The following is a 22,664-nucleotide window of genomic DNA, read 5'->3' as shown; positions in this document are numbered from 1 at the left end:
GGGCCACCGGGAAGATACGACAGAATTATCCACAACAGCTGGTTCTACGTAAAGGGTCCAGTCACATTTATATCCGATTACAACTGCAGCATTCCCTAAAGTATTTCGCCATAACGATATCAGAAATATTTAACCAAGGAGCAATGCTCACTAACTTCAGTATTACAGTTTTTTTCTTAAAAGTTCCATTCTTATCTACAAAGGCTAAAAGTAATTTGCGAGCATGAAATATTGACTTTTAAGTGAACACTATCACTTTTTTATCTGGTCATGGATTGTCACTGTATATAAGCGGACGGATTGTAACTTCTAGTTCATCTACACAATATTACAGACAAATGATATTAAATGTGAAACCATAACAACTTAACCACCCTTAGACTTATATAGGCAAGAAAAGAGCGTAAAAACGGGTTATGCTTTACTTTTATGTATATTAAGGAGGAATGATGCTTAAACTTTTAGAATTATAAATTATGTACTGTTTCGTAGTATACAATATATTTTCCGTATGAACTATGAATTAATTTCTAATCATATATATCCGTAAATTAACTTATACGTTCAAATTAGGATTTTCTTGATTGCCTACATCATCTGTGTTATTCTCATTGTCATTTTCAATAGGTAAACCTGCTGATCGCATTTGCTGCTCATATCGATTGATTTTATTTTCTTGATCAGTCAAGAGCTCAAGTAGATCCTCTTGATCCTTTTGTAATTTTTGAAGTTCGTCGTTTGCTGTGTTAGCGCGGTGCACTTCATCTTCCAGTCGCTGGCGCAATGTTTCAAATTCTCGAGTTATTCTAATGTTCTCTGCACAATATAGATTCGTCTGGAATTGAGCTGCACTTAATGCATTAACCGGTGTACCGTCTCTTGACGGGGAAGTGCTGCTCTGTGCGGCTCCTAACTGGGCTTTTAGCAATGTATTTTGATCAGATAATTGTGTATTAAGGCTTTCTACTTTAGACAGTTTTAGTTCGAGTTCCTCATTTTTTATTTCGAGTCGTCTTGAATTTTGTTGCAGCAAATTAATTTGGCCATCAAGATCTCGAATGATGCCTTTATATTGTGCTACAAGCGCAGAAGCTTCAGAGCTGAGTGTTAATTCCGTTAATTCAATACCATTGACATCAAATCCGCTTACGATTTTTCCTAATAACGCTTCCAATTCTTTATATAACTTACAAAATTCGTAATCCAGCAAAAGATCAGAGGAGGCCTTTGGTCTAATCTGAGGTTGTTTGCATGCTCGATTATAAGCTTCATGTCTTGATACTTCGCTAAGTTTATTACAAAAAGTTTCTTGCCCTATACGTTTAATTAACAATTGGCAGATATCATCTCGTTTTTGATTGGCAAGGGTGTTATCATTAAACTGAATACAAATTCCCATGAGGAACGCGCATAACCCTTGTATCAAATACTCATTTTCATCGTGTTCATTTGCACTAATTTGCGCCGTCAAATATGCCATTGTACCACTTGTGCTGAGAAAAGTTTTAACGGCATTGGGGCAATGTGCCAACCACATGCTCAACAACATCAGAAGACCAACTTTACTTTGCAACTTATACCTATCTTGCTGAAGTAAATTTGTACATTGCTCCAATAGAGTAATCGGGTTTCCTCCTCTGGGACTAGCTAAAAGAACGCGCAACAGTTCTTCTTTCTGTGCAACACTATCGACAAGTCCATGCATAAGAGCTACTGCAGAAAACCAATTGGCAAGTGAATCGGATGAAAAGAGGCCCACACATAACAATTGACCAGTTGAATGACTACTCACTTCAGATTCAGAAGAGGGTAATAACGTTTGTACGACAGCTTGATGGCTCTCCTCGTTCCGAAAAAGGTAGCATTGAAAGCAATACAATACAGCACATCTAAGTGTTAATATCTGCTTCTCGTTTATCATTGACATTAAAAGTACGACAATTGCTGGTCGAGGAGGGTTACTAGGCGCCATAACCATGCTTAATTTATCTTGGTTTTCTTTATCACCTCGAACTATTTCAGCAACTGCATTTATAGTTTCCGTTAGTATATCAGCTGGTACTCCGCTGCCCATTAAAATGTCGCATAGCAAATCGAGGAGATTCGATTTGCGCATAACTTTTTGGCAAGATGATACCACTTGCTGTTGATTACTTGGTGTAACTAAAGCACGAACTACTTGCAACATGCAATGTATATTAGAGACCTTTTGTGGGGCCCACTCATTCTCTTCTGCTTCTTGGGTAATACTGAACATTGGTGATAGCCTTTGGATAAAGGATCCTTCCTTAAAAAATTGTTGATTACTGGAATTATTTTTTAACAAGTTCAATAAAAGAATTAAACAATCCTCAACAACAATGCCCCCGTCCGAACATCCCTCACTTTGAATAATTTCAAAAATTTTATCAAAGGCATTTTCAAAAGCAACTATCTTTTGTATATTTGAGTTCCCCTTTGTTAACTGAATTAGCAAAAGTAGTGCATCATTTCGAATAACTTCACGGCTGTCTGAGAGTAAATCCATTAATTTGGATACGCCCATAGGGCTTACCAAAATAATTTCTTGTAAATCACGAGTTTTATTTGCAATCAACGTAGTAATGAGTTGAATTGCGGAACGCCGAACACGAAAATCATATTCTTCTAAGAGAGTCATAATTACAGTAACATTGTCGTGTACTTTTATAAACATTTCAGTAAATTGCTCTCCAACATTTACTGAAACGGCTGGGTTATCAGTTTCTTCATCGAACTCTTCAGCAGTTGTAATATTACACAAAGTATCTAGGGCATAGCCAATGATTTCTGAATCTTGACTATCATGTTTGAGAATCTGGACCAATGCTGACATTCCTTGTGCTCCAACTTCAATACGATATTTTTTAGATAGCGCCTTCAAAGCCCGACAAGCATCCCGACGATCGTCTAATAATGTTGAACTTAATACACGATCAACTAATTTTTCAACGGTTTCTGCTGCACTAGGTTGATGACCAGGTTCAGTACTTCCAAGCACTGTTTTAAAGCCGCTTTTAAGGAACTCCATCGTCCCACTTTATTTTCATACACAAAAGCTAAAGGTACTAACGTCAGCCAAAACAAAAAAAAAATAGCAATTAATGCAACCTGCCACGGCAAATGTCCACGTCTAATGACAAGTCAAGTACAGGTATGTTAATGATATTTGACCTTCATATAAAAAGTATTTTTTCCAAGGCAGTGAGTTTTCTAAAAAGTTGATATTTATAATTAAACATATATGTATTAAGGCTGGGATTTAAAATAACATCCCTCTATTTTTTGCATGCAGCCATTTTGTTATTGTATAAATAAATGGCTTTAAACCAAAGTTAAATATTGAAATAAGGTTAATTTTGCACTAAATAATTCAAAACAAATATGTAGAAACGAAAGTAAACAAGTAAACTTGCAAGGATTACAACCAGGGGAGTACCAAGTACATAAGGTTTGCTAGTTATGGGGTCTACGGCGAGTTTTCACCCGATTTTATTCAAAGCACAAAGATGCATCGTTGTAAGAAAACACGTTCTTTGAATTTTATTAAGATAATTCACATTGGCCGATATATGTATGTATATATGTGGTATGAAGTCACCCGAAAGTTCGAAAATCTTTAGATTGGTTATATGGAGCTAAGAAAAGCATTGACCTTATTCCAACCATTTATATCCCTTACTTTAAATTATATATCGAACATATTAACCGATATTTTCGGTAAAAAATCCACCTTTGTCTACTTATTTGGTACCTGGGGGCTTGAAAAGTTTTAGTTCGATTTGACCAACTCTTTGGTCATAAGGTGGCCCACCTCGTAGGTACTATTAGTGCAACGTTTTATCCCGTTTCTACTACAGAACTCAACTGACAAATATGTAAAACCGCTAGCAAAAGTAATCATATACAATATATAACGATAATGCATTTTAAATTTTTTTTTAAATATAATTTTCGTAAGTTTAGGCTTTTGAATTAAGCAAATGAGCCATACACGACATACGACATCATATATAGGGTATAGTAGAATATATGTAGTTTTTCTGACAAACCTTCTAACTATTAAGTAATGCCCATATCTATTATTCTTGAAATGCAATGCTGGAATTTTGTAGACGTCCTGTATGCTTGGATTAAAATTTGCCTGAGTTTATCCTTAATTAATGTTTGCGAGAATTTTAAACAAAAAGACACATGAAAACCCTCTGATTCTTCAAGAGAAATTGTATTTATAACTTTAAAAAAACCAAATCCTGCATTTAATCATTATTGGCTATTGGCAGCTCTAAATGTTGGCACTGAACATATTTTTCAATTTTGACAGTATATTTTGTTTGATACAAACTTGTTCAATAAATCTAGGCACAAAAATAGCCACAAGTGAAAGTGCATCGATAAATTTGTAAAATGACAGAGAAATCTATATCAACAAATAATTTAACTGATAACAATGACTGTTTAAGAGTTACAAGTGAAATTAATACTTGTAACGATATTAATCATTGGGCAAACTTTTCTCAATGGATTCATTGTATGTGTGTCATAACATTCGATCTGAACATAGGACAAGCTCTCGAATTTGTTTACCCACCTCAATTCGTACCTTCGGAGACTGAAACTGCTAATATATGTTATATGGCATTTCCGGATTCAAACTCCGGGTGCATGGGTGACACAAAATTTCATATGCGTCTTCGAAGGATACACAAAGAAAGTCACAACGGAAACTTAAAAAAAATATTTCACTCATATAATTCGGATTGTATATCTGCACTCCGTGTAGACGAATCACATTACTGGGGATTTGTGTATTTCCGCCAAAAGCGAGATGCTAATCTTCCGAGAGGTTATTTTCAAAAAAGTTTTATTTTGGTGACGCATCTTCCATTTTGCAACCTTTTCTATAATATTGTGGATCAACTGGCTCCAAGGTACTTTGAAAATGGCAACTCAAATATAGAAGAGGCTTGTGATCAAATAAATCGATTATGGCCCCCGTTACAAGCAGGTGTTTCCTTGGACTTACAGCTGTTTGATAACATTTATCAAATTAATATACCAACCATAAGTGGTAAAAAGTGCGGTACTGTTGGACAAAAAACTGATACAATTAGAAAAACTTCATTGAATGCCTTTTCCACGAAAATTTTGAACTCTGTTAACGAACTAGAATTATATCAATGTTTATGTTTTACCTTGGAGAATTTGTATACTTTATGGGAATTAGTGTTAATTGCTGAACCTATTGTAATTGTTGGAACCTCACCCGCTGATTGCTCACATATGGTGCACAGTCTTGTTTCATTAATAGCTCCAATTGAATATTGCGCTGAAGCACGACCTTATTTTACAATACATGACAGCGAGTTCAAAGAATTCACGAGGGAATATGGAAATACGCCTCCACCTGTGATACTAGGAGTAACAAATCCGTTTTTCATAAAGTTACTGAAAGATTGGCCGCATATATTGCGACTAGTCGATAATCAGGTAAAAACGATTAAGTTTTTGATATATACATAAAATATTTGTTTGCATACTCTCTCATCTTGTTGCTACAGTGTTCGAGTTAAATATATTGTTAAGTTAATTATATAAAAATGTAATGTCTGTCGTCTGTCCGCGTAGACAAGCGATAACTTAAGTAAAATTTTAAATTTTTATATATATTCGATTGAAATTATTGCTTTTATGTCGTTGAATATGTAAAATGACTTCTTGAAATTAGTAAATATAAAATACATATTGCAATTCTTGCCCAACATTTTTAAATATGTATTGTATAAAGTTTTTGAAGCTTTCAAATTGTGAGAGTATAAAATGTTCGGTTACACCCGAACTTAGCCCATTCCTACATGTTTGAATATGATTTTTAAAATATTTTTAGATTAATATGCAGCAACATCAGCAACTCCAAAAAAATATTAGAAATTCGGATTCTGTGACATCATTCAATTCAAGCAGTACAGGCAATATAAAAAAAGGATTACCTAATGCAAGCTCCTCTTTGGTACTAAATACGAGTGCAACTATCAGTGACGGTGCGCTCCCGGGATTGTACACGAAATATAAGCCTTTTCTTAAAAAAGACAAGAATTTAATTAAAAAAGTAAAAGCGGGGGTTAAAACCAAACGACCTGATCATGTGCAAACAGCATTATTGCGCCGAAATTTATTGGAACTTACGCAAAGTTTTATGATACCTCTGGAACGGTATATAGCTTCATTAATGCCCTTACAGAAAGATATAAGTCCATTTAAGTCCGCACCAAATGCAAATGCTTTTAAATTGGAGGACTTTTTGGCGACTATTGAACATTCCGGACCACATTTAACTTCGCCTTTAAAAGGTGATTGGAAAGGGTTGTATCGTAGATTTTTCAATTCGCCAAATTTTCGTGGATGGTACAACTCAAGACATCGTGAACTACAATTAACCCTACAAGACTTGCAACTTCAAGCACTTTCGGTTGCGAACCTTGAAAAATGGGCGCATGATAAGCAAGAGGTAGAAATAATAGACATGATACTTAAGTTAAAACAAAAAATGAATCTATATACCGATACCACTAATAACAGTGCTACTCAAGACCTAATACGTGCCCAAATTAATTGTATGAAAGACCTTCTACCTAATGACTTAAAAAATGTGGTTAATATTTGATTACTAAGCTGCCAAGTGAATGGAGCTACTGTTATGGATTATTATTTTTTTTTAGAAAGTTTTCGTTTTAAATAAATGTAGGTTAAGTTAAAGAATTTAAAAACACGTATTTTTTTATGCAGGAATATAGTATATATTATCATAACTAATAAACTAAAGATATTCCTATTCTAGCAAACAACTGAATTAGATTTTATAAACGTACACATATTATTATATACTTAGATTGTTTACTTATAACATATTGTTATTAAATAAAACGATTGCGTAGGAATAGTTTAATGAAAATAATATACTCATCTAAATACCCATGGTACATAGTAAAATTGAGTCATGCTTAAAACTGTCAATATGTATTTGTTTATTGTTTTATTGGAATTTATGGAATCAACTCTCATTGCCTAAAGGCAATGATATAACAACTTCACCTACTAATTGTGCTTCATTTGGATCATTAGCAACAATTACACGTTGATCATGTTCGTTAGTCATAGAGACAATCTCATAACAACTACTATCTTGTGTTACATCAGATGCTTCCATGGCATGGGGTGACAAAATTTGTTTAGTTACTTCTAGGCTTTCAATTCGCAATGTTTCAAGTAAGTAAAAACCATTTTCATCAATACGATATGTAAACCGTTTATGTCCTGATGGTAGTTTAAAGTCATGTTTCTTGATCAAATGCTTTGACAGATATTTACTATGCTTGAATAATTTATCGCAGCAATGACACATGTAAATAAAAGGACTATTGCCATGAACTTCCAAACAATGCTGAAATTTAAGTTTTTGGAAATTGATCAATTGAAAAATACAAAAGAAATTAACGACATTGCCTTACTCGTCTTAATAAATTATATGTCCGGACAGCATAATTACAACCAGATTGCTGACAACGATGAACTTGATTGCTATGAATGTGATTCATATGTTTTTGCAAGTCGCTTTTTCGTACACAACGATGTTCACATTCAGTACATTTGAAAGGCTTATCCTTCAGGTGCCGATAACGTATATGTGTGGCTAATGAACTTGAAGACGGGCAGGACATATTACAAAGACTACACTTGTAACAATTTACATGTTTTAAGAAATGAGATCTTAATAGTTTCTCTGTCGCAAAATATTTAAAACACTGGTCGCATTGAAACTTGTGAGCTAAAATTAAAAAAAAAAATCTATTGTCAAATGTATATCTAAGTAAATTAAATACTGACTATTATTTTCAGGTTGTCTTCTTAGATGATCAAATAAAGTAGTCCTAGTCCTAAATACTTCGCCGCAGTGATAACATGCTAGTGATTTTTTATTCGCGTGAGTAAAGATATGTTCAATTAATCTATACTTATTTTCTAAATGCTTGTGGCATATGCTCCATTTGCATTTAACTTTTGGTCGCGTATCATTCGGAGATTTCTGGATCTCGTATTCAAATAATGCATGCTGAACAATGTGATCTTGAAATTCAACTATAGACACAAATGTTCTTTGACAATCGGTCCATTCACAAAGAAAGTTACTCTTCAAATCGGGGATCTTATCAGCTTCTTTTGGACGCGCACTGCAACTAGGAATATTCGGATTTTGCTCACATTCATATTTTCCTCTTACTACAAGTGAACTGTAATATCCATGATAATATAGGTGGCGCTTAATTTCGGTATAATCAGTGGTAAAAAAGGTGCATTCATTCCAAGGGCAATCAAATGTTTCATTATCTTCTTCAACGTACTCATCCAAATGTATTTTTATATGCTCATTCAATTTCCAATCATCGTTAAACAGATCAGCGCATTCTTTCCATTGACACTGTACTGGGGGAAACATTTGCTTATTTTTCTTTGCAGAAATCATTTCACTATTTGTTCAAATTTTCTAACTGCACTAAAATACTGAAATACCTGTAATTCCAGGTGATGAATTTCGAGTAAAAATCGACTATTATCGATAAATATGATGAAGAGTTTTATTATTATACTATGTTCGGACCGACATTGAAAAGATTTTGAAAACACATTTGTATGTTGTGGAATCTAAGTCGTTCGGACTGACAATGTGTGTTTTCTATGAGTTTTCACTGCCAACCATCAATAACGGCATTCTCTTGCTCTTGCAAGATTGCACGATGACACAAAATGCAAAAATCCTATACCGAAATATGCAAGGCCAAGAGAGCACCCATTGCAGAATCTAGTGATATATGACGGCACGAAAATAAACATGGGTTTAGTCTAATATATTTTACAGCCATTGCAAATAATTTTCTACGTGTGTTTGTTGTTGTGCCGATGCACCAAGAGGAAAATTCTGCAATTTTCTGCATCTTGCAAGGTTTTGCAAGAGCAAGAGAATCCCTCTAATATGAGAATATCAAGTGGCAGCTGTATTTGTATATGGAATGTAAACAAATATCAAGTGACAATTTTGGGCCGGCAAAATATGTCTTCCAAAAACATCGATTAAACTAGAGCAGGCACCGATTATAATGAGAGGAATGTAAGTTTTCAAGCAGTTTTCAGCGAAAACTGTGTTTTCGTTTGACAGATTTTACATGGAAAACACAAGTTTTCGTGTGAAAACCAGTTTTTCCCACGAAAACATGTTTTCGTTGTCGGTCCGAACATTATGCGTTTGACAGGATTTTCGTTAATTTTTTGACAGTAACATACGGCAAAATATCATCTAACATGTAAAATAAAGTATGATCAAAAAATTCGAAATTGAGTGTTTCATTGATTAAGATTCACTACTTCAAATTACACATGTACATATGTTCAACATTTTAAGGTTCTGCTATTAGATATAACCCAGTTTTAACCAATATTTAAGTTTTGTTTCAGTCACGTTCCATTTTATGTGTTTCATTCTTTCCCCTGTGAATTGTTCTTACGTTATTTTGCATTTTAGGTGACGACTGTTTAAAACACACGTTTGTTTACTCAAAGCTTGTTCAGATAATCACTTTTCTATGTTCTCTGCCCAAAGTACCCCTCTTTTCTTTTGTTTCAATATGATGCAAATTTTGGAATCACCTATACTTAATATTTTGTCAGAAATTAATACTTTTAACTATGGTGAGAGAATATAAATAAATGTATAAATTCCGTTCTAAAGTGGCATCCATAAATATCTAGAACTCTTATTCACTAAGAGAATAAATGGCACGTCATTTACAAGCTTACAAAAGTATTTACATGAAGTTTCACTACAGAATTTAATTGAAAACAACGCCAAATGCTTTGTTAAAGAACTGAATCCTTTAATAGGAATCATAACATTTGATAGCCAAATTGTCGAAGCCTTGTCGTAAATTAATATTTGGCAAGTATTGCCTCTTTGTATAAGTTAAGAATCACAACACTTTTCACAATTCTTTTGTAGAACACTTGTTCTTATTTTATTTCTAAGTTTTCTAATAAACATTTTTGCTCAATTACTTTGCGTGAGTTTGCGCCTTTCTCATTTGTGTGAGGATGTTGGACAACTCCTCACGCTTCCTCTTTGCACGAATGTGTGTGCCTAAGCGACGTTTTAAAAATTTCAGGGCACGTTTATCCTTTGAAACTTTCAACAATTCCATGGTTCTCTTCTCGTAGGGAGCATGTCCAACAACTTCACGAACCAAGTCGCGCATGAATTTAGTATGCCGGGTTTGAATCTAAAGACATTGCTATTAATAAGTATATACGAATTATTTATTTATATACTTACGTTCTTCAAACGGGATCCTCTAAGTCCCTTAACCTTTTTGTCTCCAGTATATTTAACATTCTTCACCTTCGATGTTTTATGTCCCTTGTTGAGACCAACGCAGAGTTCGTATCGTACAGCCATTATTGCTGAAAACAATCCACATAGTGAACATAATTTATTAAACAATTCGATAATGTAATAAGAAAATATTGTATCTAAAGTCTCCCGTATTATTATAGAATTATATTTTGTGATGCAAATAATAATTTTAGATTTTTATAAGAAATTTCAACAACAACCTACCTTAGCAGCTGTCAAAAGGCGGAAAGAGCGTAGAGTTGACAAACACTTTCTGAAGTTTCCCCATTTTGGTTTAAGCATTGCCAACATAAATAATTTTTTCAGTAAGCTTGAAGCGTTGCATTTATTACATTTCATAATACTCAACTTAAAAATTTATGTAAATAATGCTAATTCCAATAATGCGTTATCGTTCGTTAATTTACAATACGCAAACGACTCTCAATATACATATGTACATAATTTATAGCTAATCTGTATATATATGGTATCAAAAGGGTAACATTTTCCCTTTGTTGAGTTGGGATGAAAACATTCCTATGGAGCATGAAATTTTATAGTTTGCTGTGTCAGATGGAAAATAAAATTTGGACAATTGAAATTCAAAATAAACACAATTGCCTTATTATTTAAATTATTTAATATATTCACAAAATGAATTAAGTGAAAAGCAAATTATTTGCTTTCTAATAACAATATTAATGAAAATAATTAATTTATTCCTTTGGCACACTGCCAAAAAACATACCCACGTATGTTCAAATTTTACCCAATATCTTTTGACATATATCATAAAGTAAGGTTTGTATTATTGCTTAAATGGTTAATTAATATAGATTTCATAAATTGCATATTTATTTGCTTTGACCATTAAAAGTTCTGATAAAGCTTAAAAGACCAAGCGGTAGCACATATTCACATATGTACATATATTTTTTAAAACGACTTCGAATATCGAAACTAGAATTCGAAAAAAAATATCCACAACAAGATTGCCAACCGTCAACAATATTTTTTTGCATGGTTACTTTCAATAAAATATGTTTTGAATATTTTTTATTAGAGGAAATATATATTCGATTCGTGTTTAAACTTTCGCATAGACTGTTATAACAGCATGTTCTTCTATTAACTAGTTTTGTTAAGTTACTTTTCAACCAAATGGATTTCTAATTTAATTTGTTTTTTTTTTAACCTGAACCCGTCTTTAATACTTTTAAAATCATATTTTTTTCATACATTTAATTTCATCGTTGATATTGACAGACTTACAAATAACATAGCTGAGATATTAATTTTTTTCCAATTGCGCAAAGTGGCAGCACTTTTCGAAATATGTATTGGAAATTTTGTACGCCGGCCATATTGTTATTGTGTGTATGAAAGAAAATACTCTAGACACGTGTTTAAAGTCGCAATTTTTTTGTAAAGATTACAGAAAATTGTACAAAGAATAAAATATATATCAAAAGCGATTAATTTAAAGCATTATAAAAGCTTTGAAAGCTATATATATTTGTTTTGTATTGTGTTTAATAAGGTAAGAGTGAAGGAAAGAAAATATAACATAACCTAGTATAATTGGTGAATCCGAACACTAAAACATTTTGTAAACATATTTCTTTTTGTTATCAATATTCTTTACAATAAATTTGTAATTATTGTAAAAAAGATAGTTGAAAAATCTTGTGCAATATAATCAATACTACTTGATCCGGAAAGAAGAACAACTACAATAAGTGGGTGATAAAAGTATACCATAGGTTGTTAACAGAGGTCGGATTGAGGAAATTCACATACTGCATGTGTGCATTGATAGAAATTTACACGAACAAACACTACTTAATGTTTAAAATATGTATAATATCCGTTTATTTGTATAAAAAATTGTTTAAACAATCATAATCATTATAACTTTTTGTATGAAGCGAATGTCTATTATTTCTTATGTTAAAATTTATCGTTTCTTTCGTCGTTGTATAATTATATGGATATTTTTAGTTTGTGGTCATTGATTTAATCGACTCAAACCTGACTATCATCAAGTAGCACTACATCTCTCTTGAGCTGCGCACACATCGTTCAATTTAAGAACTTAATTGAGTGATTTACATAACTTTAAATTTTAATCTTAATTATTAATGAGAAAATATTACATTTTATAATTACATATAATAAATTTTGTTGTGGCGAATGAAATATAGTTTTATTATTTTTATTATAGTTTTTGGCAGATTTATGTCACAAATGGTTTCTTATAAAAAGATTCTAGTTAAAATTACAATGGGGATCTCAAAATCTTCAAATGAAAGGTTGTTGCATATTTCTTCGAAGCGTTGCTATACGATTACACAAATATTTGTTAGAAAGCTTTGAAAAAACTATATAAATTATTAGACTGTGATTTATATGTGAAGGAAGAAATGTAATATGCTTCCTCATCACATGTATGTTGTATATGATGTTTTTGGTACCTCATTATATTATTGTATATGTATCACTGTTACATAAATAAATGTGACTTCTGTTTTTTTTTTTATTGAGTTTATTAATTACTTCATATCTTTTTTCGAACAATTAACCTTTGTTATCCAGTCTCCGTTATAATACTAAGATATAACTTTTTTGTTTTATAGATAAATAATGTAATACTTCCAAATTCCTCCAATTATATTTAGGTTGTGCAATATGTAGTTGATCTTTGTGGACGAGAATACAAAGCTTATGTGATCACAAATGTCAACAAGAGAAGAATGTTGGCAATAAACTATCCTAATGTTGTTGTCCCAATAGATAACATTGCTAAGTTTTTAAGTATTTCAGTTTGTGCTTGATTATGTAGTATTCTGGTTGTCGTGTACACAAAGATTTTAGTTTTAAATGTAAAAAAAGCAGTTGTTGAAATTAATAAAGTGTAATTGAATGGATTGGTTTTATTCAATCGAATGTGCAATTTAGATTAAGAGAGTCAAAATATATACCTCAATAAAAAATAAAGTTGTAATAAAATTCCTTGATAATAACTTTTGTTAACATTCATAAGATTCGAAGTTTTATATATGCACATTTACATTTTAACATTTACTGAGCACATTTGGTAATATGTTTTCGTTGGCATCTCGAATGCATAATCTAAAAATACGTTTCTCTCAGTAGGAACTAATTTTTTTCGGTAAAGAATTCAATTATACAAAAAGTGGAAACGTATTGGTGTTGAAGTGTGTTAAAACATATTATCGTAAAGATGCTAAAAAGTAGTGATACAATTTATAGAAGACACGTGATTTTATTTAAGTCATTGCAAAAGTTTTAGAATATATCTTCATTGCAAACAGTAGATTGCAAAAGTATTTCTTTTAATTGTTTTTGCAAAATTTATTGTACAAGTATTTTTTTTTAATTGTTTTTGCAAAATTTACCTGAAATGAATATGTTAACGAATTTAAAATCGTATGGATTTATTCTTCCTTATGGCCGATTATTTCAGCGCATAACTATTTAATTTTTGACAGTTTCAATGTTAAAAATTAATGTTACATACACAAACCGAAATAAGGATGTTATGCTTTACGGCGCCATATATAGAAGACTTTGTTATGTAGATACAAATGTATGCATATTTTATACGTTTTGAAATGTTCAATATAACTTTTTATAAAGTTAATACTATTAAATAATAATGAGTCTTTTGCTGTTTAAGTCTTTAGTATTTTAATTACAGTAATTGTTTGTTTTTATGTTTTATGAAATTATTTTTTGATCTAATTAATCAGTTTTGGACACCACTTATAAATTACAAGTACAAGTTGTAATATTGTATCATTTTCAAATTATAAATTTTGACTATAAAAATAGAAAAAAATTACGAAGTGTGATTTTTGTTTTCTAGTTTTCATTTATGAAAATCATTGCATAAGTTATGTTTATATTATATGTTTCTTCGTTTATTTAATTTTGAACTTAAATAAAATTTTTGTAAGCAAAACTGCATTGGTACGAGAGGGGTTTCCATTAGGAAATATATACATATGAATATATATTCAGTAAATATATAATACATGTATATGTATATATGTATATTGTATATACATATATAATGTTTTTTTTTATTTAACGTGTGTGCAGAGAAAAATGTTACCACCTCATTTTTAATAAATTAAAATTCTCTTTTTTCTAACAGTTTTCAATATTCAACGAAAATGGTATCTGGTCGTCCCCTTTTATATTTGTCATTGCCGGGAGTAGTATTTATTCTCGGTGTTTATTGGTATCGACGTCGCAATAAAAATCGTTCAAATGGAGACAGAACTGAAAAAGAACAAGAAAACTTAAATACACATAACTCAAAAGAATCAAAACACCAAATAAATGGAAGTTTTATGCAAAACAAGTCACATCCATTACCAAGTGATTCAGTCAATATAAATAATAAAAATGAAGGTGAAGAGAGTCCAACCGTCAGACTTTTTGGTAAATCAGCTCCAATCAAAATTGTTCAGAATTGCAGAGGTTCGCCTGTTAAACAACAACAGGTAGTCGATTCAGAGGTGCTTAAAAACAAAATACAAAGCGCTGAAAATAAGGTACTTCGCTCCATCGATGAAGACTTTGAAAACTTATCGTCACCAGTTGATTTGCCAGATTCGGTGAATAATCGTATTGCCTTTTATTCCCGTAATGTGAATTGTAAAAGCGATGCACCTGTTGTAATAAGAGCTACCCGTACACCAAAAATCTCACCTGAAAATTCTTTCCTTGAAAATAAGTATACCAAAGAATGTGAAGAAAATAATAATTTAGATCTTATAGAAAATGTAAAAAATAATAGTGATGCAAGAAATCAGCAAGGACATCCAATTCAATCGTCCACCAATATCACACTCAAAACTACTGAACAGAGTCCAATACTGGAAGAAAATTTTAACAAAGAGAGCGCAATGAACATCTCTTGTCAAGATGTTGATATTACAGAAAATGGGAAACGTAACGTAGATGCTGCCAGTCCATCATTAAGTTTATGCAGCGTTCAATCTGGCGATTCAGGAAAAGGTTCAAGTTTACCCCGATCCGAAGCAAATCGTGCCAAATCTACATACGAATTCTTTCTGCCAAATAGTTTTATAGGACACCTGTATGGCAGAAAACATTTTTTTATAAACCAGATCAAAGTCAAAACTTCGGCGAATGTACTAATACGCAAAACAAATTATGCTGGAAAATTGGTTTGCATTTGCATTATCGAGGGTTCTGAGAGTGAAATAGAAGCTGCTTTGGCAATGATAAGACAACGCCTCCCTACAAAACGTTTTCCTAATTTTACTATGAATAAAATACAATCTGCATCTCCTCAAACTGTAGTTCCTTTATCTGCAGACAGTTTACTTAATTTACAGGCAAGTGTGTAATTATGAAATATGTTTTATATGCTTGTATTATCAGCAACTGACGATTCTCTAATATTTCCTACAGCTTAAACTCATCGAAAACATTAATAACGATGTAATTGTCACTGCTGTAGTGAATGGCGCACACATGTTCGTACAACATCCTTTACATCCCTCACATCCTTCTCTGACTGTTCTTCAAAAGTGTTTGTATGACAGCTACACTTTGAGTGAAGCACCGTTGTTGCCTGGTATCGAAATCAATGCAGTTTGTGTACTCCCAGTAAAAGGAATTTGGTATAGAGTACAAATAGTCGAACAAGACGCTGAGGATAAGCAGCGTTGTGTAGTTAAATTTTTAGACTTTGGAGGCTATATGAATGTACATTTCAATGAATTAAGGCAAATTAGATCAGACTTTATGTCTGTACCATTCCAAGCCACAGAATGTGTTTTGTCTAACGTGGAACCGATAGGTATGTACATAAGTTAAAAGCATATATATTTTTATATTAATATTGTGATCTTAAATAGTGTACAGTCAGAGTCAAAAGAAAGTGTACATCATTTGTTTACTACATACTACATTGCTTGATTTATTTAAGTTTTCCTAAGTGATATAATAAAACAATTTATAGGTTTATAGGTTTTAAAATGGTTATGGAAAAACAAGCAATGTAATAAACAAGTGTTGTACACTTTCTTTTGATGCTGACTTTATATCGTACAATTATTTGTCTAGATTCCATGTGGTCATCGGAAGCTGTAGACGTATTGTGTCAGCTAACTAGGGGAATTGTTTTACAAGCACAGGTAGCGGGATACAATAGCCATAATATACCGGAGATTTACTTATATGCTTATTTGGGTCCTGGTGTAAGTATATTGTTATTTGTCCATTATTTTTAGAAGAAATTAAGCTAATTTTAAATCAATTTGTGTTCTGATAAATGTATATTAAAGCGACGATTCCAACTAAATATAATATTATATATAAAATACAAGTTTTTTTCATATTAATATATTTTATATTATTAATATATAAATTATATTTGCTTCATTTCAGAATATTATTTTCATAAACAGGGAACTTGAAGCAAGAAATCTAGCTAAATGGGTTGAGTTGCGAGACTGATTCAAAGGAGTAGAGAGTTTTTGTAAAAACTGTTAATAGAAAAGCCACAATTATCATCTAATTATTTTTAAATATTTAAAAGAACAAAACATCGCTATTTAAAATTTAGAAATAGTAAATGTATTTCATTAGGTAAGTTCTCATGCGCATAGGTTATAAAATAAATCACTTATAGGAGTTGTGAAGAAGGCGTCGTTGAAGCATCATGCGTCATGACAATAGTCATTTGTTTCAAGTGAATAAACCTGTTGTAAATATGGAAGACATAAAAATTAAATCGCGAAAATTGTGGCGATATATACATACATATATCTAGGAATATAGCAAGCAATAGAAGGCTCGTATTAATTCTGCCGGACAAAAAGTTTGAAATAAACTCTTGTACATATAAATGAATATTAAAATATTATTTATGTTATAAATAATACAGTTTTAGGTCTCTTATTGATGCATAAAAACATGTTTTAAACATAAACTTATGTACGTATATTTTTTTACCAAACCTAGAGAGAACTAAAAAAGCAGCTATTTTTGCTATAATTTGCTGAAAGACATTTTGATGGAAATGAAAATAACTGGAAAAAAGTAAACTCGTTAAAACAGGAAATATAATTTTAACCGGTATTTTCTTTTACATACATACATACGTATAAAGCATTTGTGACTACAAATATTGACTGCCTTTTTATCGATTTATTTACTTATTTGAGTATGTTGCATTCTATCCAGAATGAAGTTGCATCAAAATGTCTCCTGTATATTATAACTGAAATTTATAATTGAATATGTAACAAGGTAAAATAATATTTTCTTAAGTAATAATTTAGACCATTTAAGTAAATATAAGTAGTACGCTAAACTGTAATGTATAAGTAATTGTTCAGTTATTCTTCTAAAACGTCGTATTTATTTTGCACCTCAGTAATGCCCAAATGGCATGTTTTTTACCAGAATGAAAGCCCATTAGCCCTAGTGTTAATTATTGTTTGATTCAGCTTAGTTAGTTTTAAATAAAAATTGTTAGATCTATATTTATTCATAAAGTGATTTAAAGAAACGTTATAATGCTGAATATTACAATTGGAGTACACTTATAATAAAACAATGGAGATTTAATATTCTGAAGATAACATAATAATATAACGCTTTGGCCATAGTTCTTCTGCACTTAAGCAAATTACACCGATAGCTACGCAGACAACCATTCATTTCCTCATCTATAGTTTATGTATCGAAAATTGCTAATATTTGTATCTAACATGGATTGTGAGGCCTACAACTCAAGTGTTAAATGTTATCAAGACTCATAAAGAGTAATTAAATAGGCGATAGATATCAGTTGACTCAAAAAATAAATAATAAATATAACGTTATTAAATCATAAAATTCTTCTTTTAATTAATATTGGACGCATTAAAACATTTTAACTTATTTTTTTTACTTCTTAAATATACATTTTTTTTCTCAAATACTTATTATTTCTTACTATTGCTATTACATATTATAAACAAGTAAGGAAGGTTTGGGCTTAGCATGTGCAGATACGAATGATTTTTTGCAACAATATTTTTTCTTTGGGCAATTGTAATAAAAATGTGGAAACTAATTGGGCGACGAGCTACACGATGGAAATAAGATTGAAATAGAGATAAAGAAATTGCATCCAGGCGACCATATTGGTGCTGCGTAATTGAGGACCGGCCGGCCGATTGCCTTGTATGTTGCCAACAACGTTTCTTTGTCTTTTCCCCATGTGCTGCCGGCTAGCGACTTGAGGATTTTGTTGCGGCTCTGTACCTTGGCGATAATCGCGGTCGTATGGGGAGTGAAGGAGCATAGACTATCAAAAGTTACACCTAAAATCTTAGGGTTATTGACAGTCGGAATTTTGACGCTATCGACTGCAATATTAAGTTCAAGTCTATACTCCTTCATCCAGTTTGTAAAAATGGTCGCTGTGGATTTGGTTGGGGAAAGTGTGAGGTTCCGTGTAGTGAGGAAACGAGAAAGGTCGGAGAGGTAGTTGTTTACTTTCGAACACATGCCATAGATTCTATTGCCCGACGTCAATATCGTGCAATCATCTGCGTACGAGGTTATGGAAACCCCTCTCTGGAAAGTGGCTGTGGGAGTTTCGAGATGTAGAAGCGTTAAACAGCAACGGGGAGAGGGACACCACCCTGCGGAACCCCCGTTTAATTCTTCTCAGTTTAGATGTTTCACCTCGAAATAGCATGGATGATTGACGACCGCTCAGGATTCATGGTCCACCTCTTCAGTCCTGGAGGAAGCGTAGTTTTCTCGATGTCCTGCAGTAGCGTTGTGTGGTTGACTGTGTCAAAAGCTTTTGATAGGTCCAACGCCACGAAGATCGTTCTCTTACAGGGTGGTTTCTGGTTGAGGCCACGAAGTGCTGTGGTGGTGCTGTGCACTTTTCGGAGTCCATGCTTGTGCCTGGCTAGGCTCAGATGGTAAGTGAAGGTCGGGAGTAGCAAGGCCTCAAGTGTCTTCCCTACTGGAGAGAGGACAGTTATCGGACGATAGGACTCCCCTTTGTTGGAGGATTTCCCAGGTTTCAGTAGTGGGCCCTATCTTCCGACTCTCCACACATCGGGTATTTGAAGAGTGGTCAGCGACAGGTTGAGGACCTTGGTGAGGTAGCTTACTCCTGTCGAGCCGAGATGCCTTAGCATCGAATGTATCAAAAACATGCCGTGATGGAGAATCTTCATCAGAAACTGAAAATTGTCTTGCATGTCGAAGAAAACACGCATCGCCATCGCGTGCCGGAAAGTCGAGTATCGAGCGGTCGCAGAGGCTTGCTCAATAAAATTTAAAGACTTCTCAAGTGCCCGCGCGGGAGTCGAGTATCGAGCGATCGCTGCGGCTTACTAAGTGTTTTACCAAAAATTGCGCCGAACCAAATGGTATGTGCTATGTTTCTGAAAAAGTTAGTCTTAATCATACACATTCTGTACATTTTTTAAACAACATACGTAGGTACAATAACCTTTTTCAAATGAAAAAGAAATAATTTTATGCTTACTTTTAAAATAGAGGGACAAGTGTATCATCTAATAGGTATCCTTCTACCATCATCGGGCCAAAGTCTACAATTCTTGCAAACCTATTTCATTTCAGACGTAGATCAGCTATCGTTACAATCAAACATAGCGCCAATGCTAAAAATTTATTTAATTAACGAACCACAAACCGCACTGTATAGCAACAATATATACGTACGGTTTGGGACCCGCAACCTATCTACCTTTCAGTTTTCTGCTCTGATCAAAAATCTAATTTTGGCAGGCCAAAAATGATCAACATTTTGGTTAAACTGTACTTTTTTTTTAAAGCCGCCATTTTGTCAGTTATTGTTTTTGTTAGACCGCAGGTCCGTATTATCTAATAGAAAAGTTTAGTTTTTATCCAAGCAGAAGGCCGAAACGTTGCAGCAGTTAAGAAGCTTTTTACCGCCGTCGTAGATTGAATTTAAATCAAAATTAATTTAATTTTGTCGTGTTTTCTTATAATATGTTAATTTTTTTTGCTTAAAATCATTTTGTAATTTTGGACAATTTTTTTATAAATTTCGGATAAAATCATAAGCTAGTATCTGCTATATGTGCATATAGCAATAAAGTAATAAATCGTTTTATGCGTAAATATTGACACGGAGTTGTATCACACGCGCGACAAAGAGTTTATGATTTGATTAAAATCTTTTAGTTCGTAATATACATATGTATGTATGTAGGTGCTCATGAACATCTACACAAATTTTGTTTCAACGCTGATTTGGAAATTTCTCTGACAACTTGAACACAATCTTTTAGCGGTAATATATTCATGTAAATAAATGTTATTTGTTCTTCATTTCCTCCTCTTATCTCCCGCCGGAAGACAGGTAAATTTTTTTTCCTAGGTTGGTACAACTGTCCTTAATTATGATGCCAAAAATTAGCGCGATCCGTCAACCAGCGTGTTTACAGCAGCTGCTTATGTCAGTCGACCTCAGTAGTGTTTATCGAATTTTACAAAATTTGTTAACGTATTTGTATTAAATTTTGAACAAACACCCAACAAATATGATTGAGCAAGCACCGTATTCATCTGATATGACCCCCTCTGACTTTTCTTATTCTCCACACTGAAATATCCACTTCGCGGAACACGCTTCGACTCAATTGAAGACATAAAAACCAATTCGACGCGAGAGCTGAAGGCCATCCCGGAAAGTGCCCATAAAAATGTTTGGACGATTGGAAGAAGCGTTGACACATGCGCATCACTTCAAATGGATGTTATTCTGAAGGCGATAAAATAAGTTTGGATGATGATTGAAAAATTTTTGTTTTATTTATAAATTCCCGATACTCTCTTGACTATCATACAGCGGCAGTAAAATCTCTTGTATTTGTTGTGTGCTGGAAAAAAAATTTATACATTTCATTCAGCCGTTCTCAAGTTATTTGTTTCAAAATTCTTTGTAGAATATGGTCGGACAAAAGCACGTCCAACGATTCGATTTACGTGTGCTTTGTGTGGTAGTAAACGAGGGCAAGAAGAAATATCTAATATCATCAAATAAACAGTTATTGCACTCGCAACTTGACTCCCACGTTACTGTTTATGGTCATGACTTTGAAGTCGTAGATAATTTCGTACCAGTATTAACACTAACAACGATGTCAGCCTCGAAATCTATAATATGTCGCAGATTTACCGAGTTTCACACAGAATTTAATTGCGTACCTCTGCTCTAACGAATGCTGTATTTTCGGCTTGCGTCGCGCGAAAATGTTTGTCCTGACTCTACAGGTGCTCAGAGACAACTAATCAGCCCCTCGCTCGTTAGCTAGGAACGCCCTCTACTCTCGGAAGTACAATCGCGGCGGAAGAAAATTAGTTCTATTCCGCACAAGCCCTGTATGTACCTTTCCTCACCACTAATATGATAAATATAAAAAGATAAAATGGTTATATGTATGACCTATAGCTATGTTATATGGTACATTAAATATGATATGATCCATTTATAATTTCGCCGAATAACCAATATTAAAAATTTTTTAAATAAAATTTTGCCAATACTTAAATCTTCTTTCATCTTTGACTTAAGAGTATAAAGTGTTCGGTTACTTCTGAACTTAGTTTTATTTACTTATTTTCACATGGCGGGAGACCAGCCAACACCTGGAGACGGGAAGTCGAAGCAGAAGCACAGAGAAGTGGTTATTTTTGGAGAGAAATTAAATTTATAGCTGTAAATAAAATTAATTATAATTTGTTTATTGAGGCCCTATGTTCCACCTAAGAACTACGGGAAAAGGTATATATGTATGTATATATAAATCTTCTTTCATCTTTGACTATTTCAAGAGTATAAAGTGTTCGGTTACTTCAGAAATTAGTTTTATTTACTTATTTTCAAATTACTAACTAATAAACACTACTAAACAAATCTGAAGGAAAATTTACGATTGGTTTACTAAGGGATCTACCTTGACTACAACTCTCCGCTAACATCACAGTCGTAGTTTAGTAGTTTAATGTTGTAGATTAGTCCTTTCATATTTTATTGATATGATTTTTTTGTCTTTTCATTCGAACTATAGCCGTCATTAGATACTTTCGGCATTTGTAAGAATTAAAATTGTTGTATGTTAAATTTTGTAAAAAAAAC

At 32.7% G+C, this 22,664-nt stretch overlaps 5 protein-coding genes across 5 annotated transcripts; 2 read left to right on the top strand and 3 right to left on the bottom strand.

The window, feature by feature from the left end:
• Positions 1-414: 414 nt before the first annotated feature.
• Positions 415-3,113, bottom strand: LOC120774129 (general vesicular transport factor p115). The gene has a single exon (XM_040103505.1). It carries the CDS (start codon positions 3,047-3,049, stop codon positions 557-559), a length of 2,493 nt encoding a protein of 830 aa, XP_039959439.1. The 5' UTR covers positions 3,050-3,113; the 3' UTR covers positions 415-556.
• A 1,243-nt stretch (positions 3,114-4,356) lies between these two features.
• On the top strand, positions 4,357-7,032 carry LOC120774732 (protein DENND6B). The gene is made up of 2 exons (XM_040104485.1): positions 4,357-5,508; positions 5,906-7,032. Exons 1-2 carry the CDS (start codon positions 4,426-4,428, stop codon positions 6,680-6,682), a joined length of 1,860 nt encoding a protein of 619 aa, XP_039960419.1. The 5' UTR covers positions 4,357-4,425; the 3' UTR covers positions 6,683-7,032.
• LOC120774733 (histone H4 transcription factor) lies at positions 7,020-8,641 on the bottom strand. Its single transcript, XM_040104486.1, has 3 exons — positions 7,903-8,641; positions 7,527-7,843; positions 7,020-7,459 (listed from the first exon to the last, which is right to left on the bottom strand). The coding sequence occupies exons 1-3, from the start codon at positions 8,537-8,539 to the stop codon at positions 7,070-7,072; spliced, it is 1,344 nt and encodes a 447-aa protein (XP_039960420.1). The 5' UTR covers positions 8,540-8,641; the 3' UTR covers positions 7,020-7,069.
• A 1,413-nt stretch (positions 8,642-10,054) lies between these two features.
• On the bottom strand, positions 10,055-10,759 carry LOC120775941 (60S ribosomal protein L36). Its single transcript, XM_040106351.1, has 3 exons — positions 10,682-10,759; positions 10,397-10,524; positions 10,055-10,343 (listed from the first exon to the last, which is right to left on the bottom strand). The coding sequence occupies exons 2-3, from the start codon at positions 10,517-10,519 to the stop codon at positions 10,119-10,121; spliced, it is 348 nt and encodes a 115-aa protein (XP_039962285.1). The 5' UTR covers positions 10,520-10,524; positions 10,682-10,759; the 3' UTR covers positions 10,055-10,118.
• A 1,090-nt stretch (positions 10,760-11,849) lies between these two features.
• On the top strand, positions 11,850-18,364 carry LOC120774287 (A-kinase anchor protein 1, mitochondrial). Its single transcript, XM_040103780.1, has 5 exons — positions 11,850-11,999; positions 14,640-15,852; positions 15,929-16,319; positions 16,586-16,719; positions 16,910-18,364. Exons 2-5 carry the CDS (start codon positions 14,659-14,661, stop codon positions 16,976-16,978), a joined length of 1,788 nt encoding a protein of 595 aa, XP_039959714.1. The 5' UTR covers positions 11,850-11,999; positions 14,640-14,658; the 3' UTR covers positions 16,979-18,364.
• Positions 18,365-22,664: the final 4,300 nt, after the last annotated feature.

The sequence above is a fragment of the Bactrocera tryoni genome, chromosome 4 (assembly GCF_016617805.1).
Source record: "Bactrocera tryoni isolate S06 chromosome 4, CSIRO_BtryS06_freeze2, whole genome shotgun sequence".
NCBI lineage: Eukaryota > Metazoa > Arthropoda > Insecta > Diptera > Tephritidae > Bactrocera > Bactrocera tryoni.
Note: the sequence above shows the minus strand (reverse complement) of the source record. Positions and strands in the feature narration are given on the sequence as shown.